The sequence below is a fragment of the Ostrinia nubilalis genome, chromosome 27 (genome assembly GCF_963855985.1).
Source record: "Ostrinia nubilalis chromosome 27, ilOstNubi1.1, whole genome shotgun sequence".
In the NCBI taxonomy this organism is placed as follows: domain Eukaryota; kingdom Metazoa; phylum Arthropoda; class Insecta; order Lepidoptera; family Crambidae; genus Ostrinia; species Ostrinia nubilalis.
In genome coordinates, this window is record NC_087114.1 from 8,801,886 (window position 1) to 8,827,727 (window position 25,842).

Consider the following 25,842-nt stretch of genomic DNA (forward strand, 5'->3'; position numbering starts at 1 on the left):
AATAATAGACCCCACAGCTGTAGCATAATAATAGACCCCACAGCTGTAGCATAATAGGCCCCACAGCTGTAGCATTATAGGCCCCACAGGTCTAGCATAATAGACCCCACAGCTGTAGCATAATAGACCCCACAGCTGTAGCATAATAGACCCCACAGCTGTAGGATAATAGACCCCACAGCTGTAGCATAATAGACCCCACAGCTGTAGCATAATAGACCCCACAGCTGTAGGATAATAGACCCCACCGCTGTAGCATATAGACCTACAGCTGTAGCATAATAGGCCCCCCCACAGCTGTAGCATAATAGGGCCCACAGCTGTAGCATAATAGGCCCCACAGCTGTAGCATAATAATAGACCCCACAGCTGTAGCATAATAATAGACCCCACAGCTGTAGCATAATAGGCCCCACAGCTGTAGCATTATAGGCCCCACAGGTCTAGCATAATAGACCCCACAGCTGTAGCATAATAGACCCCACAGCTGTAGCATAATAGACCCCACAGCTGTAGGATAATAGACCCCACCGCTGTAGCATATAGACCTACAGCTGTAGCATAATAGGCCCCCCCACAGCTGTAGCATAATAGGGCCCACAGCTGTAGCATAATAGGCCCCACAGCTGTAGCATAATAGACCCCACAGCTGTAGCATAATAGACTCCACAGCTGTAGCATAATAGGCCCCACAGCTGTAGCATAATAGACCCCACAGCTGTAGCATAATAGGCCCCACAGCTGTAGCATAATAGACCCCACAGCTGTAGCATAATAGGCCCCACAGCTGTAGCATAATAGACCCCACAGCTGTAGCATAATAGACCACACAGCTGTAGCATAATAGACCCCACAGCTGTAGCATAATAGACCACACAGCTGTAGCATAATAGGGCTCACAGGTCTAGCATAATAGGCCCCACAGGTCTAGCATACTAGGCGCCACAGCAGGTTCCTAAATAGGTCCCATAGCTATAGCAAAATACACCACAACTGTGTCATGATTAAGTCACATAACCGTAGGATTTCTGGTGAACTATCTGTGCCCCACAGCTTATGACCGCAGTCTGTGGAGAAACACTATAAATGTGGTTGCGATCTTCATCAGTGAAGGGCTGAGAAAGAAGATCCGTGCCCCGCAGTGTTACCCACGCCTATGTGTGAATCCAGGGTGTCAGCTAACTCCACACCAAATTAAAATCCGTTTTGATCACGTCAATAGGGATGTTTCCTGGGTAAAAAAGCAAGAGTTTTAATTAGTCCGTCAGTTAGCTTATCAAAAATTACTCGACACGTATTTTCCACTTTTTCATACTAATGAAAATGTAAAGAGATAAAGCGTGCCAAAGTTCTAAAGAAAAGGCCCGTGACGTCAGTGAGTGCGTAAAAGTGCAACACTTTGTGACGTCGCGCAGAACTTCAACGCACTATAACGGACGCACTAAAATTGACAGACTAAAAAAATTTTTGTACGAAACTAGCCTATTCTGCTTTCCCCGTAGATCCGCGTGTGCGCCATCAACGTGAACGGCTCGGGCCCGTTCAGCGAGTGGGTGACGGCCACCACGCAGCGCCAGGAGCTCGACGAGACGCGCGTGCCGCCGCAGCCGCCGCCGCTCACCAGTAAGTTCATATTGTTTATTTCAGGTGATCAAGTTCGAGGCCACTGATGGTGATGCTTATGTGTATGAGATTAGAGTTGACTATCGAATGGCAGGTACAGAGTGTAACGAAAAGACGTGTGTTATATAGGTACGGCGACTTTATTGAAACTGTTTTTATACTGCATTTGCTTAGCTACTCATTCAATGAATGACACCGTGCGACTGGATCTCGGTGTGGTGGGCGGAGAGCAGACTGTAGCACTAGTGCCCACTGTAACCTGGTCTCTGTTCTGTAGCGCGCGCGGGCCGCGACTGGACCTTTTTGTGTCGGACGAAGAGTAGCAGCTGTTCTATGATTGTTGTCCACTATAACTTGACCTCCGTTCCCTAGCGCGCGCGGGCCGCGACTGGATCTCTGTGTCGGGCGGAGAGAAGTAGGTTCTATCATTGTTGTCCATTATAACTTGCTCTCCGTTCGCACCCAATGCCTGCTGTTTTCCACTATAACCTGGTCTCTGTCTCCCAGCGCTTGCGGGCCGCGACTGGTTCTCTTTATGGTGGGTAGAGAGCTGAGGGCTGAGAGAGCAGAGGGCTGCAAGGGAGGCAAGATACAGCGGATCAGCTCCGATATATCTTGCCTCTCTTGCAGCCAATGTCATTATTGTCCACTTTAACTTGCTCTTTGTTCTGTAGCGCGCGCGGGCCGCAACTGGATCTCCTTGTAGCGGCTACTCTATGATTGTTGTCCACTATAACTTGACCTCAATTTCCTAGCGCGCGCGGGCCGCGACTGGATCTCCGTGTGGTGGGCGAAGAGTAGAAGAGTAGTAGATGTCAGCGGCTGTTCTATAATTTTGTCCACTATAACCTGTTCTCTATCTCCCAGCGCGCGAAGGCCACGTCTGGTTCACATTGTGTCGGGCGAATAGTAGCAGTTGTTCTATGATTTTGTCCACTATAACTTGACCTGCGTTCCTTAGCGCGTGCGGGCCGCGACTGGATCTCGGTGTGGTGGGCGGAGAGCAGTGGCTGTTCTATGATTGTTGTCCACTATAACTTGACCTGCGTTCCTTAGCGCGTGCGGGCCGCGACTGGATCTCCGTATGGTGGGCGGAGGGCAGCAGCAACTGAACCATTATACCTTGTATCCCTTGTACCCAATGTTGTCCACTATAACTTGACCTCAATTTCATAGCGCGCGCGGGCCGCGACTGGATCTTTTTGTGTCGGGCGAAGAGTAGTGGCTGTTCCACGATTGTTGTCCTTCACTGTTGTCCACTATAACTTGGTCTCCGTTCCCTAGCACGCGCGCGGCCACGTCTGTATCTCCTTGTGTCGGGCGGAGAGTAGCGGTGTTCTATGATTGTTGTCCACTATAACTTGACCTCTCCCTGGCAGCGCGCGCGGGCAGCGACTGGATCTCTTTGTGTCGGACGAAGAGTAGCAGCTGTTTTATGATTTTGTCCACTATAACTTGACCTCCGTTCTGTAGCGCGCGCGGGCCGCGACTGGATCTCGGTGTGGTGGGCGGAGAGCAGTGCCTGAACCGCTTTATCTTGCCTCCCTTTTAGCCAATCTTCATTATTGTCGGGCAGCGACTGGATCTCTTTGTGTCGGGCGGAGAGTAGCGGCTGTTCTATGATTGTTGTCCACTATAACTTGACCTCCGTTCAGTAGCGCGCGCGGGCCGCGACTGGATCTCGGTGTGGTGGGCGGAGGGCGGCGGCTGTTCTATGACTGTTGTCCACTGTAAGTTGACTTCTGGTTGGCAGCGCGTGCGGGCCGCGACTGGATCTCGGTGTGGTGGGCGGAGAGCAGTGGCTGTTCCATGATTGTTGTCCTTCTTCTTCTTTTTTGATGATGTTGGCAATACACGTCGAGGTCGACTTGATTTGTGCCATTTTCAAGTATTTATGTGATACGAGTTACAAAATGAGATCAAGTAATGATATAATGAAGGATGATAGATGATACCCCTTCCCACCCTTTGAGTCTCAGTAAAGTTGTGGTGCTTTACTGAGACCTCCTATGGACAACTTGAGAGAACCCGAAGAATCACGATGCACTGTTTTGCTTCACTCGCCCACACTCATGCACGTTCACGAACACTCAGTGGTTAATAACCCACCATTATTACACATTAATAGTCGCTTAAACACGAATTTGAGGAAATAAAACAAAACCGCTAACATGACGCTTCAGATTCCCGCCAAGAAGTCCATTGTTGTCCTTCACTGTTGTTCACTATAAGTTGAACCCTGGTTGGCAGCGCGCGCGGGCCGCGACTGGATCTCGGTGTGGTGGGCGGAGGGCGGCGGCTGTTCTATGATTTTGTCCGCTCTAACCTGGGCTGGGGCGCGCGACTGTAGCACTAGTGCCCACTGTAACCTGGTCTCTGTTCTGAGCTTGCGCGCCGGTCGTCGTTGAGTGCGGACGTCTCCGTCGATCGCTCCGAGGCCGCCGCGTGGGTACCGGACCGCGTGGTTCTGCATTTCGCGAGTTTTCGGTTTTTCGCTGAGTTTCCGTGACTTTCCGCGAGTTTTCCGCGTCTTTGTTGTGCTGTACTAATTGTGTTGTGCGTAATTACTGTATAATTAGTGTTTTTCGTCGCTATTTGTTACTGCCGGCAGCTGGCCGCGTGCTTGGCTGCCCGGACGGATATTTTGTTCTTGGAGTGCGATAGGACGCGGTGTTGTGTTTGTGCGTGTTGTGGGCGCATAGCGCTTCAGTGTCCCTGAAAATTTCAGACCTTTTAGGCCATTTTCAGGGAAAACGTGCTCAAAACGTGATAAAAGTGAGAGAAAGCCGCTCACCGATCCAAAAGCGTACCGTCCGATCACGCTTCTGTCCGTCCTTGGGAAGTTACTCGAACGTGTCATGCTGTGGTGTGCGCCGCAGATATCCAGTGGCATTTCGGACTGTCAGCATGGGTTCTCTCCGGGTAAGTCCACGGTCTCGGCACTTGACGCCGTCATAGGTACCGGCAGGACGTCCACAGCGCGCTATGTCCAAGCGATCTTCCTTGACATTTCTGGTGCGTTCGACAATGCTTGGTGGCCCATGATCATGGTCAAGGTGAAAAGGGGAGGATGCCCGCCTAACATCTACAAGATGTTGGCGAGCTACTTCTCTGGACACCGGGTTGGCCTGATCGCGGGTAGCCGGGTGTTGTGGAAGGTCTCCACCATGGGGTGTCCGCAGGGATCCGTGCTCGGACCAACACTGTGGAACGTCCTGATGGACGACTTGCTGCGATTGCCATTGCCAGGGGGGGTTAGCATGGTGGCTTACGCCGACGACGTCACCATTTTGATCGAGGCAAACTCGAGGGCTGCCATAGAAGCAGCGGCCGCCGAGACCCTAAGTCTGGTGACCGACTGGGGCGTCCGTAACAGACTGGGCTTTTCCCCTGCCAAGTCATCCACGATGACGATCAGGGGAAAACTCCAGAGACCCCCAGTCATTCGCTTCGGAGGTGCGTCGATCCGTTCAGTGAACGTCGCAACCGTGCTCGGCGTGGCAATCGACAGCAGTCTCCTGTTCTCGATGCATGCGCAAGGGATCGTAGATCGCGCGGCCAAATGCTTCGGGAAGATGTCGCGTGTGTCGGCGTCTTCCTGGGGCATTCGTTACCCAGGCCTTCGCATTTTGTACCAGGGCACTTTTGTTGCAACCCTTGCGTATGCAGCGGCATGCTGGTACGAGCGCCTCTCGGTGCAGTCCATGCGCACCACTATTCTCCGGGGGCAGCGGCCTGCACTGGTGCTACTGACCAAAGCTTATCGGTCGGTCAGCACAGCCGCGCTCCCGGTGCTTGCTGGCGTATTACCCGCGGACTTGGAGGTTTCCCGCGCTGGCATGACGGACGTGGCCCGCAGGGACACGCCCAGGGACGCGATGGGCAGACGGAAACGAGAAATTTTGGAGTCGGTGCTGGATACTTGGCAGACCAGATGGGAGGGGGAGACGAAGGGTCGCGAGCTCTTTCAATTCTTCCCCGACGTGGCTGGGAGACTCGGCATGCGCTGGGTCGTACCAGATTATGTTACTTCCCAGATACTTACGGGGCATGGGTGCTTTAACAAGCGCCTGTGCGATATGCGTCTCCGGACCGCCGCGGAATGCGAATGTGGGGAACGTGAAGAGGACAGGCACCACGTTCTGTGGTCCTGCCCTTTGTACGAAGACTTACGCCAAGCTCTGCTTCAGGGAATCGTGCTCGAGAGACCCGGACCTGCCTGGTACTCCGATCTCGTCTCTTCGGAGGCGAACTTCGCCCGGCTGCGCGAATTTGCGTACGGCTGGCATAGGAGGAGGACCGCTAGCGCTGCACGGCACCAGATGGTGTCATCCGTGCTGTGTATGTCAGGCCCCAGAAGGGCTCCCCCTTAACTGCAACTTAGGGACAAGGACATAGAAAAATAACTTGTAGGGAGTCAAGAAGTGTGGCGCGGTGGAGTGCAATCTGCCGTAGGCAGCCGCAATTCCGCACACACCTCCCGCGATTCGGCCAGTATAACCGCAAGGTTGGTATGGCCATGGGTGGTGGTGGGTTGGTCTCTGTTCTGTAGCGCGCGCGGGCCGCGACTGGATCTCGGTGTGGTGGGCGGAGGGCAGCAGCAACTGAACCATTATACCTTGTATCCCTTGTACCCAATGTTCACTGTTGTCCACTATAAGTTGACCACTGATTGGCAGCGCGCGCGGGCCGCGACTGGATCTCTTTGTGTCGGGCGGAGAGTAGCGGCTGTTCTATGACTGTTGTCCACTATAAGTTGACCTCCGTTCCCTAGCGCGCGCGTGCCGCGACTGGAGCTCTGTGTCGGGCGGAGAGAAGTAGGTTCTATCATTGTTGTCCATTATAACTTGCTCTCCGTTCGCACCCAATGCCTGCTGTTTTCCACTATAACCTGGTCTCTGTCTCCCAGCGCTCGCGGGCCGCGACTGGTTCTCTTTATGGTGGGTAGAGAGCAGAGGGCTGAGAGAGCAGAGGGCTGCAAGGGAGGCAAGATACAGCGGATCAGCTCCGATATATCTTGCCTCTCTTGCAGCCAATGTCATTATTGTCCACTTTAACTTGCTCTTTGTTCTGTAGCGCGCGCGGGCCGCAACTGGATCTCCTTGTAGCGGCTACTCTATGATTGTTGTCCACTATAACTTGACCTCCGTTTCCTAGCGCGCGCGGGCCGCGACTGGATCTCGGTGTGGTGGGCGGAGGGCGGCGGCGGCGGCGTGGCGGTGCGCGGCTGGTGGCTGGGCTGGGGCGCGGGCGTGCCCGACGACCACTCGCGCGAGTTGCCGGCACATCTACACTCCCACGTCATACGCGAGCTCGGTGAGCATACCACTATAATATAAGATTCATTGGTAAAAAATATACTTGGTTGGCACAAATACTTTTCGAGATTTCACTACTTTTATTATACTAAACACGCACACGCACACGCACGCGCGCGCTCTCATACACACACTCACACGCACGCACACACACGCACGCACACAAGGAGCATAAAGTATAGATTTTTTTTTGTTTGTTTTAGTGTCACCATAATTTGTAATATTTATAGTTATGTGGCTATATAAACGTTTCGACACTTCCAACTTGTTCCAACAAAATTAGTTTGAAAACGTCACATTTTCCCAAAAACAAATGATACGGTGCGATTAATAAATCATAGCTCATGAGTGAGTACTAAAGTCCGGTCGCCGAGCACGTAGAATTTCGTCCAATGACCCTAAGCTACCCAACCTTATCGCTCGCTCACTGCGGCCGCCCGTCGCACAGTTGCGACAGCAATGTGATTACGCGCGAGCGATAAGGATGGGTAGCTTAAGGTCATTGAACGAAATTCCACGTGTTCGGCGACTGGACTTTAGTAACTGTTATCTTCGAATCAGTAGCTCAAAACCACCAGAGGGCTGGGTGTGAGTTAACATCAAACTCTCTTTCTGTTTTAATGCAATTTTATTCACGCTTTCAAAAATACGACGTAAAACTCTTTGTGCTAATGCTTTACTCTGACAGCAGAACCTTCCTTTTGCGAAATCTAAATTACTTTCATTACTACCCACAGAATCCAACGCAGAATACGTGATCTCTCTCCGTGGCAGCAACGCGCTAGGCCTGGGGCCAGCGGTATACGCGACCGTACGCACGCGCGCGCCGCCCGAGGGGCAGGACGAGGACGACGACGAGGCGGACGACGAGGACGAGGACGACGAGCCCGACCCGCCCGACCTGCTGCCGCCTGTGGGACTCAAGGTGTGTGGTCTCTAGGGCCGGGCCGGCGGTGCAGCGACCGTGCGCCGCCCGAGGACAGACGAGGACGACGACGAGGCGGAGGACGAGGACGAGGACGACGAGCCCGACCCGCCCGACCTGCTGCCGCCTGTGGGACTCAAGGTGTGTGGTCTCTAGGGCCGGGCCGGCGGTGCAGCGACCGTGCGCCGCCCGAGGACAGACGAGGACGACGACGAGGCGGAGGACGAGGACGAGGACGACGAGCCCGACCCGCCCGACCTGCTGCCGCCTGTGGGACTCAAGGTGCGTGGTCTCTAGGGCTGGACCGGCGGTGTAACGACCTTCTTGACCTTCACTGGTTGGATTTTTATTGGCGGTCAAGCTGTAGATCCTGGTGTTGCAGCTCGGTGGGAACGAGAAGTAGAAGTAGTCCCGAATCTTTGTATTTGTCGCTTGTCGGCATGTGGTCTCCGTTCCAGAACCATGATGTCGCATCGGCAAATAGAATGATAAAAGCACTTAGTATTTATTTTTGTTACAGGTGATAATGTTGAGTGGAACTACGGCTGTTGTATACTGGACGGACCCCACATTACCTAAAGGACAGGTAAGGTTTTTAAAAATCACGACCCGACGACTCGACTTTACGACTTAAATTAACTACTAAACTCAATTTGAAACTATAAGATGACTTGACATTATTAGACTCGACTTAACGCTACTGGGTTCGACTTGACAGTACCTACTAGACTATACTCGGTACTAACACAACATGACACTACTAGACTTGAATCGACATCACTAGACTTGACATTACTAGATTCAACTCGAAGTTACTGGGTACGACCTGCAACTAAACTAAACTAACTTGACACTTAAATCCATGGGTCCATGTTTTTGGTCTATGTCTTTATGTAAGAACTTTTATATACCAACATTGAAGCAATAAAGAATTTGAAACATATCCTTAACATAACATTACCCCCGTGTACGTTCTCTTGCGTCCCCCACAGACAGCGACGGACGGGCGCCGCTACGTGGTCCGCTGGGCGGCGGCGGGCGCGGGCGCGGGCGCGGGCCGCGCGCGCACCTACAACGCCTCTGATCTGAACTGCATGCTGGACGACCTCCGCCCGAATACGCACTACGAGTTCGCCGTCAAGCTCATCAAAGGTGAGCAGAAATGTTCATAACTTTAAATAAATACCTACGTCAGTTTGTGTCAACATGTTTGTGCAAATGTTACAAGTTTAGTTCAGAGTTAAGTTACTAGATGGCGTCATGGTAGATTGTGTAGTTTTCTACATCGCGGTGTCAAAGATTTTATAAAAATAAAATAAAATATTTTACAATTATTTGTAAAATTAATGATATTTGTTATTTTAAGTGTACATGTTGTTATGTAACAATGTTGGCAGACCTAATAAATAAATACAAACATTTGTATTTTATAAGTCGTCTTAGGCATATGTAATGATGAATCAATTGAATTGCCAGAATTACTCATTTTTCAGGACCAATACCGTGATGGCAAGCCAAACATTTGGATATGTCTCTCGAGTTGAAGTTTTGTATAATTCTTGAAGCCTCCTTTCTAGTTTGTCTAGGTTCCATAGCTGTCTATTCAATTGTTTTAAAACTGTCCTGATGCTCAGTTCACTCATGTGTCACTCATTTCTATTTCTAGTAATAATCTACCTAATCAAAACAAATATGTTATTTTAAGACTATCCAAATCTCCCAGACCTCTCTACACCATACAATTTGTCCCACAGGCGGGCGCGAATCACAGTGGTCGATGATCGTCTCCAACACGACATTGGAAGCGGTCCCGTCGTCTCCACCGCGGGACCTGCGCGTGTCGGCCGCCGCGCCGCCCGCGCGCGCCGTCGAGCTCGCCTGGGCGCCGCCCGCCCGCCCCAACGGAATCATCACCGGTCGGTGTCTTTTTCACCTCAAATAAAGTCTGTTCGCCGAGAGTTGATAAAAAAAATTAAATATCAGATGTTCTAAACTCATTAGAAATTGCGGCCCGCTAATTATTTTTGTCGATATAATGAAAAAGTTGGTAGATTATCATTATTATCTCTTTTAAATTTACGGGAATTTTTCCGGTTAGGGCATACGTGGGGATACGGATCAAACACGTGGCGTCCATGTGTTGGATAAAAAGTATTTCATTATTATCAAGTGGCTCATAGTGTATCCCAATGTTGGGCAAAGCCCTACCCACTGTCATACCATTCATTTCGGTCTTATCTACACTAATATTATAAAGAAGAAAACTTTGTTTGTTTGTTTGGTTGTAATGAATAGGCTCAAAAACTACTGGACCGTTTTTAAAAATTCTTTCACCATTTGAAAGCTACATTAACCACGAGTAACATAGGCTAAATTTTATTTTGGAAAAAAATACTGTTCAGGGGTCCATGCGCGCGAAGCCGCGGGCGGAAAGCTAGTGTAAAATAAATCTATTCCGTTTCACACATTGCGGCCCGCCGGCCGGGGCGCTTGACGACAGCTGCGTGGCTCGTACCATGGTACTCGCGCGTTGTGACAAACGACGCCCGCCATACAGAATGCGATAATTAAGCGACAGTCGCTGTTGCAAGACATTTCATAATATTTGTCAACTCTCGGCGAACAGACTTTAGTTTAGTCCGACACGACGCTAGAAGCAGTGCCGTCGTCTCCGCCTCGCGTCGAGCTCACCTGGGCGCCGCCCGCCCGCCCCAACGGAATCATCACCGGTCGGTATCTTTACACATGTTCTGTAGGTCTAGGATGCGCGCCGCGGCCCGCGATAAACATTTATCGCGCCATTATATCGATTTTTTATCGATAAGCTCATACATTTTAACGTCTTAAATCATCGATAAGAATTTATCACAGCGTGTATTCTAGTCTGGTTGGTTCGTATTTTAATTGTGTGGCCAACCAATGGTCATTCAAAAAAGTGTTGTTTGGGATAATTTACAGATTCCGTTCTCTTTCACCTCGAATAAATCTGCTGCATGGAAACATAACAACTGTCTACAGTATTTTTGCGCATGGGTTATGCATAGCTTATTTTTATTGCTTTATAACCTAGAAACAAGAATAACAACAAAAAATTGTTCTGAATTTGCTTGCATGTGTAAAAAATTGAAAAATTCATATCAATGAATGTATGAAACATGAACATAGAGATGATTTAATTTGTTGCTAAATTTTTTTTTTCTTTCTATCTTTCATTCTTTCTAATTATTAAAACATACCAAACATCCATTTAAGATTCATTCTCACAAGAGAAAATTTAAAATAGAGTCCAAATATTTATTAAAAATGAAAAGTTATAATTTCCTGTCATGTTCCATAGAAGATTTTTCTCATAAAAATCTAACCCTATCGTGCTTTCAGTTTACTGGCCTTGGTAACGTCGTCTCTCAAATCCCACTATATTTTGATGAAAGCGTGCCCCTTGTTCTTGCGAATAAGCCCCCATAATTATCTATAAATATATCCCAATGAGAATGTGATGTGCATCTTTAGAGACATTCCTACTATGAAGATGGAAAATTCAAATCGCTATAACTTCTTAAAAAGCAAATATTTTCGATTTGTAATCGCACTTTTTTATATAAATTTGCTTATACAATCAGAATATAATAAGTAAAATCCATGCGCAAAAAAATAATATTTTTTTTGTTGACCGGTGTAATTCTATTTAGATTTTATCCGGGTCGAAGGATCATATGACTGTATTTCCTGAACATATATGGTCCTTCGAGCCGGATAAAATGCAACATATTGAATTTTAATTAACTAGTGATGTCATCTACTCTGTCCCGCAGGCTACGTAGTGATGTACGCAGTGGCCCGCGGCGGCGGCGCCGAGGAATGGACGGCGGTCAGCGTGGCGGGGACCGCCGGGCGCGCGCGCGTGGAGCGGCTGCGGCCGCGCACCGCCTACCAGTTCAAGGTGCAGGCGCGCAACAGCCGCGGCCTCGGGCCCGCCTCGCCGCCCGTGGGCCACACCACTGCCGCCGGTGAGTGACCCACGCGGGGCACCGCCTACCAGTTCAAGGTGCAGGCGCGCAACAGCCGCGGCCTCGGGCCCGCCTCGCCGCCCGTGGGCCACACCACTGCCGCCGGTGAGTGACCCACGCGGGGCACCGCCTACCAGTTCAAGGTGCAGGCGCGCAACAGCCGCGGCCTCGGGCCCGCCTCGCCGCCCGTGGGCCACACCACTGCCGCCGGTGAGTGACCCACGCGGGGCACCGCCTACCAGTTCAAGGTGCAGGCGCGCAACAGCCGCGGCCTCGGGCCCGCCTCGCCGCCCGTGGGCCACACCACTGCCGCCGGTGAGTGACCCACGCGGGGCACCGCCTACCAGTTCAAGGTGCAGGCGCGCAACAGCCGCGGCCTCGGGCCCGCCTCGCCGCCCGTGGGCCACACCACTGCCGCCGGTGAGTGACCCACGCGGGGCACCGCCTACCAGTTCAAGGTGCAGGCGCGCAACAGCCGCGGCCTCGGGCCCGCCTCGCCGCCCGTGGGCCACACCACTGCCGCCGGTGAGTGACCCACGCGGGGCACCGCCTACCAGTTCAAGGTGCAGGCGCGCAACAGCCGCGGCCTCGGGCCCGCCTCGCCGCCCGTGGGCCACACCACTGCCGCCGGTGAGTGACCCACGCGGGGCACCGCCTACCAGTTCAAGGTGCAGGCGCGCAACAGCCGCGGCCTCGGGCCCGCCTCGCCGCCCGTGGGCCACACCACTGCCGCCGGTGAGTGACCCACGCGGGGCACCGCCTACCAGTTCAAGGTGCAGGCGCGCAACAGCCGCGGCCTCGGGCCCGCCTCGCCGCCCGTGGGCCACACCACTGCCGCCGGTGAGTGACCCACGCGGGGCACCGCCTACCAGTTCAAGGTGCAGGCGCGCAACAGCCGCGGCCTCGGGCCCGCCTCGCCGCCCGTGGGCCACACCACTGCCGCCGGTGAGTGACCCACGCGGGGCACCGCCTACCAGTTCAAGGTGCAGGCGCGCAACAGCCGCGGCCTCGGGCCCGCCTCGCCGCCCGTGGGCCACACCACTGCCGCCGGTGAGTGACCCACGCGGGGCACCGCCTACCAGTTCAAGGTGCAGGCGCGCAACAGCCGCGGCCTCGGGCCCGCAGCAGGACTGATTTTTGGGGAGTAGTCTTTGTCTACCAACCGGGATGGGATGCGCGCCGTGAATCTAATCGATGATTTTAGACGACAAACGTATGAACTTATCACGTAAAATCGATAAAATGACGTGATAAACGCTTATCGCAGCGCGCATTCTAGGCTTACAGTAGTCTTCATTTAGCCAGAAAAGAAAAGATACGATGGACAGGAGTAGCCCCAATTTTTTTAATTTAGCTCTTGCTTAGCGCGTTCATTGTTACTTAGCTATTTTGTTCAGACTTCAAATGTCACTACTCTGTGCACACGCAGGACATAGTACTTGCGTGTAAGCACGTACGAGTAAATACACAATAACTATGTACTCGTATTTGCTTGGGTTCTAAAGCTATGTTTGTTGCAGAGGCGGGCGGCGGCGGGGGCCTGGCGAGCGCGACGTCGGCGTGGCTGTGGGCGTCGGCGGGCGGCGCGTGTGCGGTCCTGGCCCTCGCCGCCGCGCTCGCGCTGTCGCTGTGCTGCCGCCGCAGCCGCCCGCCGCTCTCGCCGCACACCAGGTGACCGCACGCTCGCACTACACACTACACTCGCGCGTCACTCACACTACACAGCGCTCGCCGCCGCGCTCGCGCTGTCGCTGTGCTGCCGCCGCAGCCGCCCGCCGCTCTCGCCGCACACCAGGTGACCGCACGCTCGCACTACACACTACACTCGCGCGTCACTCACACTACACAGCGCTCGCCGCCGCGCTCGCGCTGTCGCTGTGCTGCCGCCGCAGCCGCCCGCCGCTCTCGCCGCACACCAGGTGACCGCACGCTCGCACTACACACTACACTCGCGCGTCACTCACACTACACAGCGCTCGCCGCCGCGCTCGCGCTGTCGCTGTGCTGCCGCCGCAGCCGCCCGCCGCTCTCGCCGCACACCAGGTGACCGCACGCTCGCACTACACACTACACTCGCGCGTCACTCACACTACACAGCGCTCGCCGCCGCGCTCGCGCTGTCGCTGTGCTGCCGCCGCAGCCGCCCGCCGCTCTCGCCGCACACCAGGTGACCGCACGCTCGCACTACACACTACACTCGCGCGTCACTCACACTACACAGCGCTCGCCGCCGCGCTCGCGCTGTCGCTGTGCTGCCGCCGCAGCCGCCCGCCGCTCTCGCCGCACACCAGGTGACCGCACGCTCGCACTACACACTACACTCGCGCGTCACTCACACTACACAGCGCTCGCCGCCGCGCTCGCGCTGTCGCTGTGCTGCCGCCGCAGCCGCCCGCCGCTCTCGCCGCACACCAGGTGACCGCACGCTCGCACTACACACTACACTCGCGCGTCACTCACACTACACAGCGCTCGCCGCCGCGCTCGCGCTGTCGCTGTGCTGCCGCCGCAGCCGCCCGCCGCTCTCGCCGCACACCAGGTGACCGCACGCTCGCACTACACACTACACTCGCGCGTCACTCACACTACACAGCGCTCGCCGCCGCGCGAGCAATAAGGATGGGTAGCTTGGGGTCATTGGACAAAATTCTACGTGCTCAGGGACCGGACTATACACGCTCGCACTACACAAAACACTCGCACCACACGCTACACTCGTACTACGCTACATTTACATCACACGACTATAAACGCATGCACCATACTACACTTGTGCTACATACTATCGTCGTACTACACGCGTCCACAGATCAAAGAAACTAAGGGAGATGTGAAAAGGAGGCGTGGCCAGTGTCGCAGCTAGGTATATGCCCAAAAACAGATCACATTGCTCGCGACAGCAATATGCCATGCAGTTGACGTTTGAAGTAGTGGATAATGAGCACATTCAAACTAACAAAACACAATCAATCGCACGTGACTACGTATGTAGTGGTGCTGTACGTACATTACTGCCGTCGCAATACCGTTTGCCGTTACATGACGAGAGGTCCACCACCATCATAAACACCATACACCACCACCCACCACCATCTACATAAACACCATACTATACTCGAACCACCACATTATTAAGGAAACCAGAAAATCGGATTGATTATTCAAAACACTTCCCTGCTACGCTTTTGTGGAAACCGGGCCTTACACTCGCACGGTCGCACCACACACTACACTATGTTGTACTTGAAGGCCTGTTGTCCACTGAGTTGTAGCTTCATTTTACGCTTAGTACACGCCTGCTTGCAGTTTACATTCATAACTCTGAAACTATTGACCGATTCAAACCGACCGAGTGTTGTATGTAAGCTACGAGCAGGCGTGCACTACTTAATCTGTTAGGCGATTATCACACTACACCGCGCTCCGCCGCGGTCCGCGTGGCGACATATTGTAACGAATCCCGCGCGCAAACGCATTGTCAGTTTGTAGTGCCGCGCGTGTTTTCTGTACAAACTGAGATACTTGCATACAGGGTGGAATTTTGTAATGCCACCTGAAGGGAAAGTACTCTTAATAATGTAGATAGAAAATTTTACTCAAAGAAAACATTCCTTTATTTTTGAAAAGAAATAGAACTGCATTCAACGATTTCCAAAAATTTGCTTGCTCACTCGGGAATCGAACCAACTAAAATCTGTTAAAAATTACACCCTGTATTTTTATTGCATCGATCGTTAGGGTAAAGCATAAGGATGAAATCTCTCAAACAAACTTGATCTGAAATGAAATCAAATGAAAGGAAAACCATGAAATCTTAAATTATTGTAATTATATTTACAGAAAATTGTATGGTATGGTGGTAAATTTGAAAATTTTTCGAAAATCTTTGAATGCAGTTGTCTTTCTTTTCAAAAATAAAGGAATGTTTTCTTAGAGTAAAATTTTCTATTTAAAGTATTAAGGGTACTTTCCCTCCAGGTGGCATTACAAAATTCCACCCTGTATACCTAATGATTAAATCTGTCGTCCCGCGTACCGCGGCGGAGCGCGGTGCAGTGTGATAATCGCCTTAACTATGATTGAAACTTTGTAACCGTTGTGTTCACAGCACGTACCAGAAGTCGTCTGCGTCGGCGGGCATCAAGCCGCCCGACCTGTGGATCCACCACGACCAGATGGAGCTCAAGCACCTCGACAAGAGCCTGCACAGCTCCGCCAGTAAGAGTACGCGCCGCACTGTCCTAACCATTAAAAGGCCGCCTGGCTTGCTACCCGACTGACGGCCGATGGGGCTGCAAGGTTCTGGAGTGGAGGCCACGTACTAGAAAGCCCAGCGTAGGACGTCGCTGGTGGACCGACGACCTCATAAAGGTAGCAGGAAGGCGCTGTATGTAAGCTTGCTGCCAACGGATCATTGTGGAAATCATTGGAGAAGGCCTATGTTCAGCAGTACGTCCTATGGCTGATATGATGATGATGACTGGCTAACTACCACCATCTTACTTAAGTCTATGGCCATAGCAACAATGTTAGTACTATTGTTGTGATCCGGCAGTTGGAGGTAAGATAGCCAATCCATATGGTAAGAGGATTCCAGGAAAAGCTCATTTCCATCTTCGGCCTGATCATCACTTTCCATCAGGTGAGATGCAAGCCAAAAGCAAAAATACGTGATAAAGAGCAGTATAGCACAAAACGAACTTCTGTCACAGAATAAGTAATAGTACAGGTACAGAAGGATTACTCCGCAAGACGATTTAAATAAATGCGAGTCTTGCTACGACGCGATACAGTGGAATTCAGCTCGCACAGCACTACGTACCTACAATTTTATTCACCTACAAGTTTTGTCTCTTTCTATCGCGTGCCTATGAACTCTTCTTACGCTGTTAGGGTTGCTGTCTAGTGAAAAAATAATTAATCTACTTATTTGTAATGAGGTACGTATATGTAGGTAAGTAGGTATGCATTCATTATGGAAAACCTTGGGAGAGGCCTTTGTCCAGCAGTGGACGTCATTTGGCTGAAACTAACGAACGCATTCTGAGCAGTAGTCATAGTAGGTTAGGTTCCTATACTATACTAAGAATTATTGATTACCTACATGGCCAACATACCTTTCAGCATCTTTGGGAAGCGAAAAAAAAGATAAATCCGGTAGATTTCTTTTCGAATTTAAACACCCGAACGCCGCACAATATTTCTTTCTCTTTATGTCCATTTTTAAATAATACTTCGATCATAGAATTATAAATCATACTACAACGCACGCCAGCGTCCTGACGGGCGCGCGCGTGACACTCGACTGATATAATACCCGCCGGCGGGTCGCTTCGCTGTAGGTAATTATCGGATGTACCGCGCGGAGTGAGCCAGGCCTGCTTCTGTGTAATCTCAGAAAATTGCGATTCACGAAATTACAACAATATCGTGTGGCATGTTTTTTCACGATACTGGGATGTTGTCCTTTGCGTACAAGAATCCGCCGTGTAAGCAGGTTTTTACCCTTCCCATAATCAGTTTCTGGAGCTATCGGTAGACATTGAATCATGCTACAACGGTTCCTCACTTACGACTGACTTACCATTTTAGAAGAGTGTATTTGCACACCTGCATGCAGGTTGAATACTTGTACTAAAATTTTTTGTAAGAACTTCATAACCTGTGTTCTGGCAAATAAACGCTTCTTATCTTATCTTATCTTTCCTCGCTTGCAGTATCAGCGGGCAGCGTGGACGCGCCGAACCTCGCGTCATCAACACTAACGCTGCCGCGCGGCGCGCCGCCCGCCGACTACGAGCCGGCGCGAATGCAGCCGCCGCCCGCCTCGCTCGACTCCAGACACTACGTGCCCACTTATGTCGGTGAGTTAACCTTTTAACTGGTATAGAGAAAAATATTTTTAATTAGTTTTGTACCTTATGTTTTCTCAATAAGGTTCAAAATATGGTGGCAACAATTCTGCCACTACCAGGTTTAAGAGTTTAAATTATCAGGTCATTTGGTCTGCACAACCTTAGAAGGGTAGCAGAAGCAAATGACATACCCACTTCTGTCGGTGAGTGCAAGAGATCATCATCATTCTCCTTCTTGTCGTGTGTACTATCGCCAACAGTGTTAACTGCCCATTAAAAGTCATGTCATCTCGTTTTATCGCAAAGAATCGCCATTTGATTAGAGCGAGAGCAAAAACGGAAATGGATAGTTAACAGTGTGGGCGTGTGTACAACAAACCTACACAGAGTCGGCCTAAAACTCTGCTCCAAGAGTGGCGTTGTCAGTAGCATTCATCAAATCTTCCTTCGTGCAGTTTTTGGGCACGCAGGGCAATGCTGATAATGATGCCTCATCATCATTATCAGGGAATTTAGTCTCCACTGCAAGAAGACTACCCACTCGACTTTACTAGATAGGTACAAATGGAGGGACACTCCTCACACTGGCTTTCATGATTGTCAGGTATTTAGTTTCCACTGCAAGAGCACAACCCTCTCTTATTTACCAAAAATGCTAGGATTTGGCTTAGGTCCGGTTTCCACTAAAGCGGAGTGGAACAGACAAGAAAGTGTTTTAAATAAACAATCAGATCATCATTTCCATTTCTCTTCTCCGCTACGTACAGCATCGCTTCGCGACGCGTCGCTGCTGCTGTCAAATTGTATAGAAAAATTTGACGGCCCAACATGGCTTCTCCGCTCCGCTCCGCTTTGGTGGAAACCGGGCCTTACACTCCTCTCACTAGCCAGAAATTTACTTTTAACGGGACGCGCTAACATCGTCGTCGACACGTATGTTAGTGACTCATGGGGCATTTCATACAGTCTACGATTAAAATATCGACTGTGACAAAATTCCTTTTTTTTCTTTCTTTTTATACAGCTTATTTTTTTGTCTTTAAAAAAGGTTTTTTACTTTTTTTTGTTGTATTTATTGTTTTGTTTGCGTTATTATTTCTGTATATTCAGTTCCTTTTCCCCCTATCCTCATAGACGGCTTACGCCCTTCGTCGCGCGGCGGCAGCGACTCGTGCGGGTCGTGCGTGTCGCGCGCGTCGCCCGGCACGTGCGCGAGCGCGTCGCAGGCATCACACGCGTACCCGCGACGCTACGACGAGCGCCGCGACGCGTGCGATTATTCGCGTGCGTTTATTTTTTTGAGTTGCTTTTGTTTTATTATTTTTTGTGTTGGTTTTTATTTGATTTGGTATGGTTTGGCTTTTGTTTTTTATCCTTTTTGTTTATCCAAACATATTTATTTTTTGTTATTATTCCTCGATAGAGGTAGTTTTATAGAAAAGTTTTTTTCGTAATGATGAAATGTATTTTTTATTTTCTATGGTAAAGTGACTTTTAAAATCTTTTAGAAGAACGAAAAAGTGAAATAAATATTATTTATTCTCTATGAACAGCGATGACAGGCGTGGGCGTAGGTGTGGGAGTGGGCGTGGGATGCACGTCAACGTGTGAACGGCGCGGACACCCGCGACATAACGTTCCTGACCAGGTCAGTAGTCATACATTTACGAGCAAATGCGTTTTTCTTTCGATCTAAAATCTATCTTAGTGTCCAACAATGAATTTTGTTTTTTTTGGTTTTGTCGCAAAATCGATATAGCTAGATAAGATAAGATAATCATTTATTGTCTTTTCTGTGTAAGTACATTGGTTGTCAAAAATAATACATGCATGTCAACGTATCAACAGAATTGTCCATAGATATAAATAAATAAATAAATAAAAAATTATTGCTTGCTTTACAAAAAAGGAATTACAAAAAAAACTTATATTAAAAAGGTGGAAGCAACTGGAGGTGATATATTGAACGAATGAATGAATGAACATCTATTTTATCATGTGTGCTGACATTTCCCGATTCCCGGCCGGGCAGAAATTGAAATGATGAATTTTAATTTCTGTGACGGGTCTGGGTGTGACTATGTATAATATTTATGTATTTAAAAAAAAAGTATATAAGTAGTATATCCGTTAAGCTAGCACCCATAACACAAGCATTAAGTTGCTTACTTTGGGGCTAGCTGGCGCTGTGTGAAATTGTCCAAAGATTTATTATTTATTATTATTTATTATTTATTATTTGCGTATTTAATTGTGTTCCCCAGAGCACGCCGCTGCTGTCAGGCGTGGGCCCGCTGCTCTCGCCGCAGTCGTCGCTGGCGTCGCTGCACGCGCCCGCGCACGCGCCGCCGCCGCCGCACGCCGCGCACGCCCCGCAGCGCGACTACTGTACGTATCAAAATCTTGGTGGCACTTACGAACGTCAAAATATAGTAAATAAAAAAAAGGTAGCCCTTATGGGACACTTTACATGTCTCCTTATCTTTTGGGCCCTATCAGCGCTTCGATACAAACATATGACAAGTGCCGAGAAGAAACGCCGGAACAAACTCACTTAAACCCTTAGCTAAACTGCTCGCAAAAGTAGCTGAAGATGAAGAAGATAATGTAAACTCGCACAGTAACCTCGCCTCACCTTGGTCGACTTCCGATTGTTGTCGGTTTTTGGGCTCAAAGCATATCAAAATTTGAACACGAAGTGTCCGACTACACTACTCGCTTAATCTCGGTAATTCATCGACCTGAAACGAAAGTACTACTAATAAAGTTAACGTTTGTCCATAGGCGGCGGCACGTGTCCTTTAGGCGCGGCGTGTGGCGCGCCTCCTTCCACTGGAGGAGATATTTACGCGTGCGCGGCGCGTGAGAGAGGACACTATGTTGCCTACGAACCGCTCGGCCACTATACGCAGTGAGTACTTGCTGATAACGGGACTATTCCCACCTCTCGTTCCCACCACTGCAACTCCTGTGTAGCCAGGATCTACAGCTTGACCGCCACAAAAACCCAACCAATGAAGGTCAAGTTTGTCCCGGGGGAAAGTTAAACTGTCATTGGACCCGCAACGAAATTAATCAGAAGAACATAGGAGGAGTTCGAAATTAAGGTTCGACTTCCCTCCATTATACTTGCTGATAAGTGGGGACTAATCTACTGACTTCATCTCCATCATAATCATCCTAGGCTGCATCTCGCTTAACATCAAGTGCGATTGCAGTCAACTACCAGCTTTGCTAAATTCACGTATTTTGACAATCAAGACCTCGCTGACGTTCAGAAGTCGTCCCATTGAAAAACAGTTCCAAATCCGTATTCACAAGGGTCATTTTGATAGAACGATTACTCGATAGGATCGCATTCAGTGATTTGTTGTCGTTGAAGTTTTGTTACGTGAATAAGGCTACTGTTTTGTGCGGCATAGTGCGAAGTATTTGAGTGATATGTGGCTCAGCAGTGAGTATTTGACTGAAAAGTGGCTCAACATTGGGTATACGACTGAGAATCTCATCTCAATTTATCGTGAGGCGTGCCACCTTCTATTGGTGGCGACATCTACGCGTGTGCGGCGCGTGAGAGAGGACACTATGTTGCCTACGAGGGCTACGAGCCGCTAGGACACTACACGCAGTGAGTACTAATATAATGACTTCATCTCCATCATAGTCATCCTAGACTGCATCACACAAATATGTACTTTGTGAAAAAAAGGTGCTGAGTGTCCGACTGATTGAGGCCGGCTTCTTCCGGCTGATTGTTGAGCCACTTGCTCAACGGTGGTATCCTGGTGATAAATGACTTGGCAGTCAGTTATTGCTAATAAGTGGCTCAGCAGTGAGTAGCCTAATAACAAATGACTTACCAACGGCACTATTCCCATCTCTCGTTCCCACCGCTGCAACTCCTTTGAAGCCAGGATCTACAGTTTGTGACTGTTGTGACTGACTTGTGCTCAGCTCAACATTTTTTTGCGTTAACTTAACAACTCTGGCGCAGCTCTTTGTGTCAAAATACTTAAATATTTTATGTGTGACCTCTTTTTTCCTGTTCACTGTTTATTGCATTATTCCATTTCAAGGATGTAATGAATAACGTGTCCGTTTCCAGCCGCGACTCGCTAAGCAGCGACGTGGGCGCGGGCGCGTCGAGCACGCTGCCGCACTCGGCGGGCCCGGCTGGCTCTATGGGCGCGGGCGGCTCGCTGCAGAGACACGCGCGCGCCGTGCACAGCTTCCTGGACGGCTCGGAGCACTCCACGCCGGCGCACTCGCGAGGCATGTATCATACATAGCATGCTGCCCCACTCGGCAGGGCGGGCGCTGTGCGCGGGCGGCTCGCTGCAGAGACACGCGCGCGCGGTGCACAGCTTCCTGGACGGCTCGGAGCACTCCACGCCGGCGCACTCGCGAGGCATGTATCATACATAGCATGCTGCCCCACTCGGCAGGGCGGGCGCTGTGCGCGGGCGGCTCGCTGCAGAGACACGCGCGCGCGGTGCACAGCTTCCTGGACGGCTCGGAGCACTCCACGCCGGCGCACTCGCGAGGCATGTATCATACATAGCATGCTGCCCCACTCGGCAGGGCGGGCGCTGTGCGCGGGCGGCTCGCTGCAGAGACACGCGCGCGCGGTGCACAGCTTCCTGGACGGCTCGGAGCACTCCACGCCGGCGCACTCGCGAGGCATGTATCATACATAGCATGCTGCCCCACTCGGCAGGGCGGGCGCTGTGCGCGGGCGGCTCGCTGCAGAGACACGCGCGCGCGGTGCACAGCTTCCTGGACGGCTCGGAGCACTCCACGCCGGCGCACTCGCGAGGCATGTATCATACATAGCATGCTGCCCCACTCGGCAGGGCGGGCGCTGTGCGCGGGCGGCTCGCTGCAGAGACACGCGCGCGCGGTGCACAGCTTCCTGGACGGCTCGGAGCACTCCACGCCGGCGCACTCGCGAGGCATGTATCATACATAGCATGCTGCCCCACTCGGCAGGGCGGGCGCTGTGCGCGGGCGGCTCGCTGCAGAGACACGCGCGCGCGGTGCACAGCTTCCTGGACGGCTCGGAGCACTCCACGCCGGCGCACTCGCGAGGCATGTATCATACATAGCATGCTGCCCCACTCGGCAGGGCGGGCGCTGTGCGCGGGCGGCTCGCTGCAGAGACACGCGCGCGCGGTGCACAGCTTCCTGGACGGCTCGGAGCACTCCACGCCGGCGCACTCGCGAGGCATGTATCATACATAGCATGCTGCCCCACTCGGCAGGGCGGGCGCTGTGCGCGGGCGGCTCGCTGCAGAGACACGCGCGCGCGGTGCACAGCTTCCTGGACGGCTCGGAGCACTCCACGCCGGCGCACTCGCGAGGCATGTATCATACATAGCATGCTGCCCCACTCGGCAGGGCGGGCGCTGTGCGCGGGCGGCTCGCTGCAGAGACACGCGCGCGCGGTGCACAGCTTCCTGGACGGTGAGGAGCACTCCACGCCGGCGCACTCGCGAGGCATGTATCATACATAGCATGCTGCCCCACTCGGCAGGGCGGGCGCTATGGGCGAACGAACGAACAGCGATATAAATTTCGTAGTGTAGAATGACTAGCCCTTAGCTGACACGTCTAAGGGAGAAGCACTCACTTGGTATATACTATATTATTAATAATTGACACCACTAGCTAGTACAATGGCGCCATCCTAGTGAGGGCAAATGTAGTCCTTCTACTGCTTCAATGCTTACCAGTTGCCGCCACCGTTTTAGCCTAGCGACTGACATATTCCTATTCTACGTCAACTGGTGAAGTGGTGAGGATACACACAAAAAATAGAGGGTTATTATTACAGACATATCTGGGAGGAGTTTGTCACTCCACCCGCTCTCTTTTATACGTTCCAGCATCATTTAATCGGGACAATAAATGGGCCAGTGCTGAGAGAAGCAGCGCAAGCACTCAGTCACTATTCACATAATTTCGTCGTGGCATTATCTACTGAGATGCTACGACACCATGCTGAGCGGATATCTTTTTAGTATCATTGTGTACATTCATTTTTAAAGATCTGTCTATGTTATTTGTTATTGAATAAATACTTTTTGTTTCTTCCTAACGAATATCCGGTATTTGTGATCCGCAGCGGGCAGCGCGCGCGAGACGTCGCCGTACAAGAAGAGTGCCAGTTCATCGCCTGGACATCTTCCTAACCGCCTGCAGCTCGGTCAGTGCACACTGCTGCTTACTATTCTTTCATCATCATCATCATTTCAGCCACAGGACGTCCACTGCTGAACATAGGCCTCCCCCAATGACTTCCACATCGCACGGTTGGAGGCGGCCTGCATCCAGCGCCTTCCTGCTACCTTTACCAGGTCGTCGGTGGACGTCCTACGCTGCGTTTGCGCTATTATTCTTTATGAATGAAAAAACTTTAACAACATTTTTATCCAGTATATGGGGTGGGGATTTGTGTACAGTCAGCGCCAATTAGTTCGTGACACCCAAATTAAGAAAAAGTTCACAACAAGTCTCATCCGTATTCACAAACGATGTTTGCTTAAGTGAAGCTTTAACGCTATGCGAAGTCAAACGTACAGCGTTGAATAGAGCTCTGTGATTGGTTCGTGTGTGTCACTCCGTCATTCAAGTATTCTCTATGAATGGGTTTTTTGGCGCTCTGTGAAACCATATTAATGTTCGTGACGTATTCACGTTGTTTGTTACAATTGGAATAAGGTTGTGTTATCAACTTTTTGGTCACGTGACACGCATGAACTATTTGACGTTGACTGTACTAAAGTCCGGTCGACAAGCAGATAGAATTTCGTACATTGACCCCAAGCTACTGATCCTTATCTGTTTGTTGATTGTGCGACGGGCGGCCACAGTGAATGTGCGAGCGATAAGGATGGGTAGCTTGTGGTCATTGTACGAAATTCTATTGATCGGCGACCGGACTTTCCAACGTAACATGCAATAATGATTGTGTTTGTGTCCCAGGCGGGGCAGTAGCTCACTGCAGCTCGGAGTTAGAGCCGCTGACGCCGTCGCGCTCGACGGAGCGGCTGCAGCGCGAGATGCAGAACCTCGAGGGGCTCATGAAGGACCTCTCCGCCATCACGCAGCAACAGTTCCACTGCTAGCGCAAGGAGTACCGCCACTAGGCCACACGGCGGACTTAGGCACATGTGGACGCTAACCAAGCCACCGACGGATCTGGTTACACTTACTCTGTGAAAGTTGTGAGATCACAAGGACGTTAATTAACTGAGCCACTTGTAATTATGAAGGACCTCTCCGCCATCACGCAGCAGCAGTTCCACTGATAGCGCGCGGAGAACCGCCACTAGGCGATTACAGCGATCTTGGACTCTAACCAAGCCACCAACTGGACTCACATCTCACGTGGACGCTAACGAAGCCACCAACTGGACTTAGAGCTCACGTGGACCCTAACGAAGCCAACTGGACTTACAGCTCACGTGGACTCTAACCAAGCCACCGACGGACTTGGTAACACTTCTAATTTTGTGAGGTCACATGGACGCTAACTATGCCATCGACGGATCTGGTTACGCTTACTCTGTGAGACTCGTGAGCGCTCGCTAACTCTGGGATACTTGTGAGGGCTCACGTGGACGCTAACGAAGCAACCAACGGACCTGGTAACGCTCACTCTGTGAGACTTGTGAGATCACATGGACACTAACTAGGCCACCCCCGGCCAGGTGGTATCTCTCCGCCATCACGCAGCAACAGTTCCACTGCTAGCGCAAAGAGTACCGCCACTAGGCGATTACAGCGATCTTGGACTCTAAGGAAGCCACCAACTGGACTTGCAGCTCACGTGGACGCTAACTAGGCCACCAACTGGACTTAGAGCTCACGTGGACTCTAAGAGAGCCACCAACTGGACTTACAGCTCACGTGGACGCTAACTAGGCCACCAACTGGACTTAGAGCTCACGTGGACTCTAAGGAAGCCACCAACTGGACTTACAGCTCACGTGGACGCTAACCAAGCTACCAACTGGACTTACAGCTCACGTGGACTCTAGCCACCAAATGGACTTACAGCTCACGTGAACTCTAACGAAGCCACCAAATGGACTTACAGCTCATGTGGACGC

General features: G+C 51.1%; 1 protein-coding gene and 1 long non-coding RNA gene across 2 annotated transcripts in view; both read left to right on the top strand.

Annotated features, from left to right (window-relative positions):
• LOC135084822 (uncharacterized) overlaps positions 1-24,897 on the top strand; it is a 162,216-nt gene extending 137,319 nt beyond the window's left edge. Inside the window, exons 20-40 of the mRNA XM_063979564.1 lie at positions 1,503-1,623; positions 3,279-3,353; positions 4,372-5,964; positions 6,781-6,939; positions 7,679-7,866; positions 8,387-8,452; positions 8,859-9,018; positions 9,621-9,782; positions 11,679-11,873; positions 13,394-13,544; positions 15,982-16,097; positions 17,591-17,737; positions 20,513-20,639; positions 21,834-22,000; positions 22,038-22,136; positions 22,310-22,408; positions 22,582-22,680; positions 22,854-22,952; positions 23,126-23,224; positions 23,853-23,933; positions 24,713-24,897. Of these exons, the coding sequence (XP_063835634.1) occupies positions 1,503-1,623; positions 3,279-3,353; positions 4,372-5,964; positions 6,781-6,939; positions 7,679-7,866; positions 8,387-8,452; positions 8,859-9,018; positions 9,621-9,782; positions 11,679-11,873; positions 13,394-13,544; positions 15,982-16,097; positions 17,591-17,737; positions 20,513-20,639; positions 21,834-22,000; positions 22,038-22,136; positions 22,310-22,408; positions 22,582-22,680; positions 22,854-22,952; positions 23,126-23,224; positions 23,853-23,933; positions 24,713-24,855 (4,146 nt within the window). The 3' untranslated portion in view covers positions 24,856-24,897. The remainder of the gene's footprint in view (positions 1-1,502; positions 1,624-3,278; positions 3,354-4,371; positions 5,965-6,780; positions 6,940-7,678; positions 7,867-8,386; positions 8,453-8,858; positions 9,019-9,620; positions 9,783-11,678; positions 11,874-13,393; positions 13,545-15,981; positions 16,098-17,590; positions 17,738-20,512; positions 20,640-21,833; positions 22,001-22,037; positions 22,137-22,309; positions 22,409-22,581; positions 22,681-22,853; positions 22,953-23,125; positions 23,225-23,852; positions 23,934-24,712) is intronic.
• Positions 18,926-20,047, top strand: LOC135085068 (uncharacterized). Its single transcript, XR_010260012.1, has 3 exons — positions 18,926-19,012; positions 19,282-19,376; positions 19,993-20,047. It is a non-coding gene; the product is annotated as an uncharacterized LOC135085068 (long non-coding RNA).
• Positions 24,898-25,842: the final 945 nt, after the last annotated feature.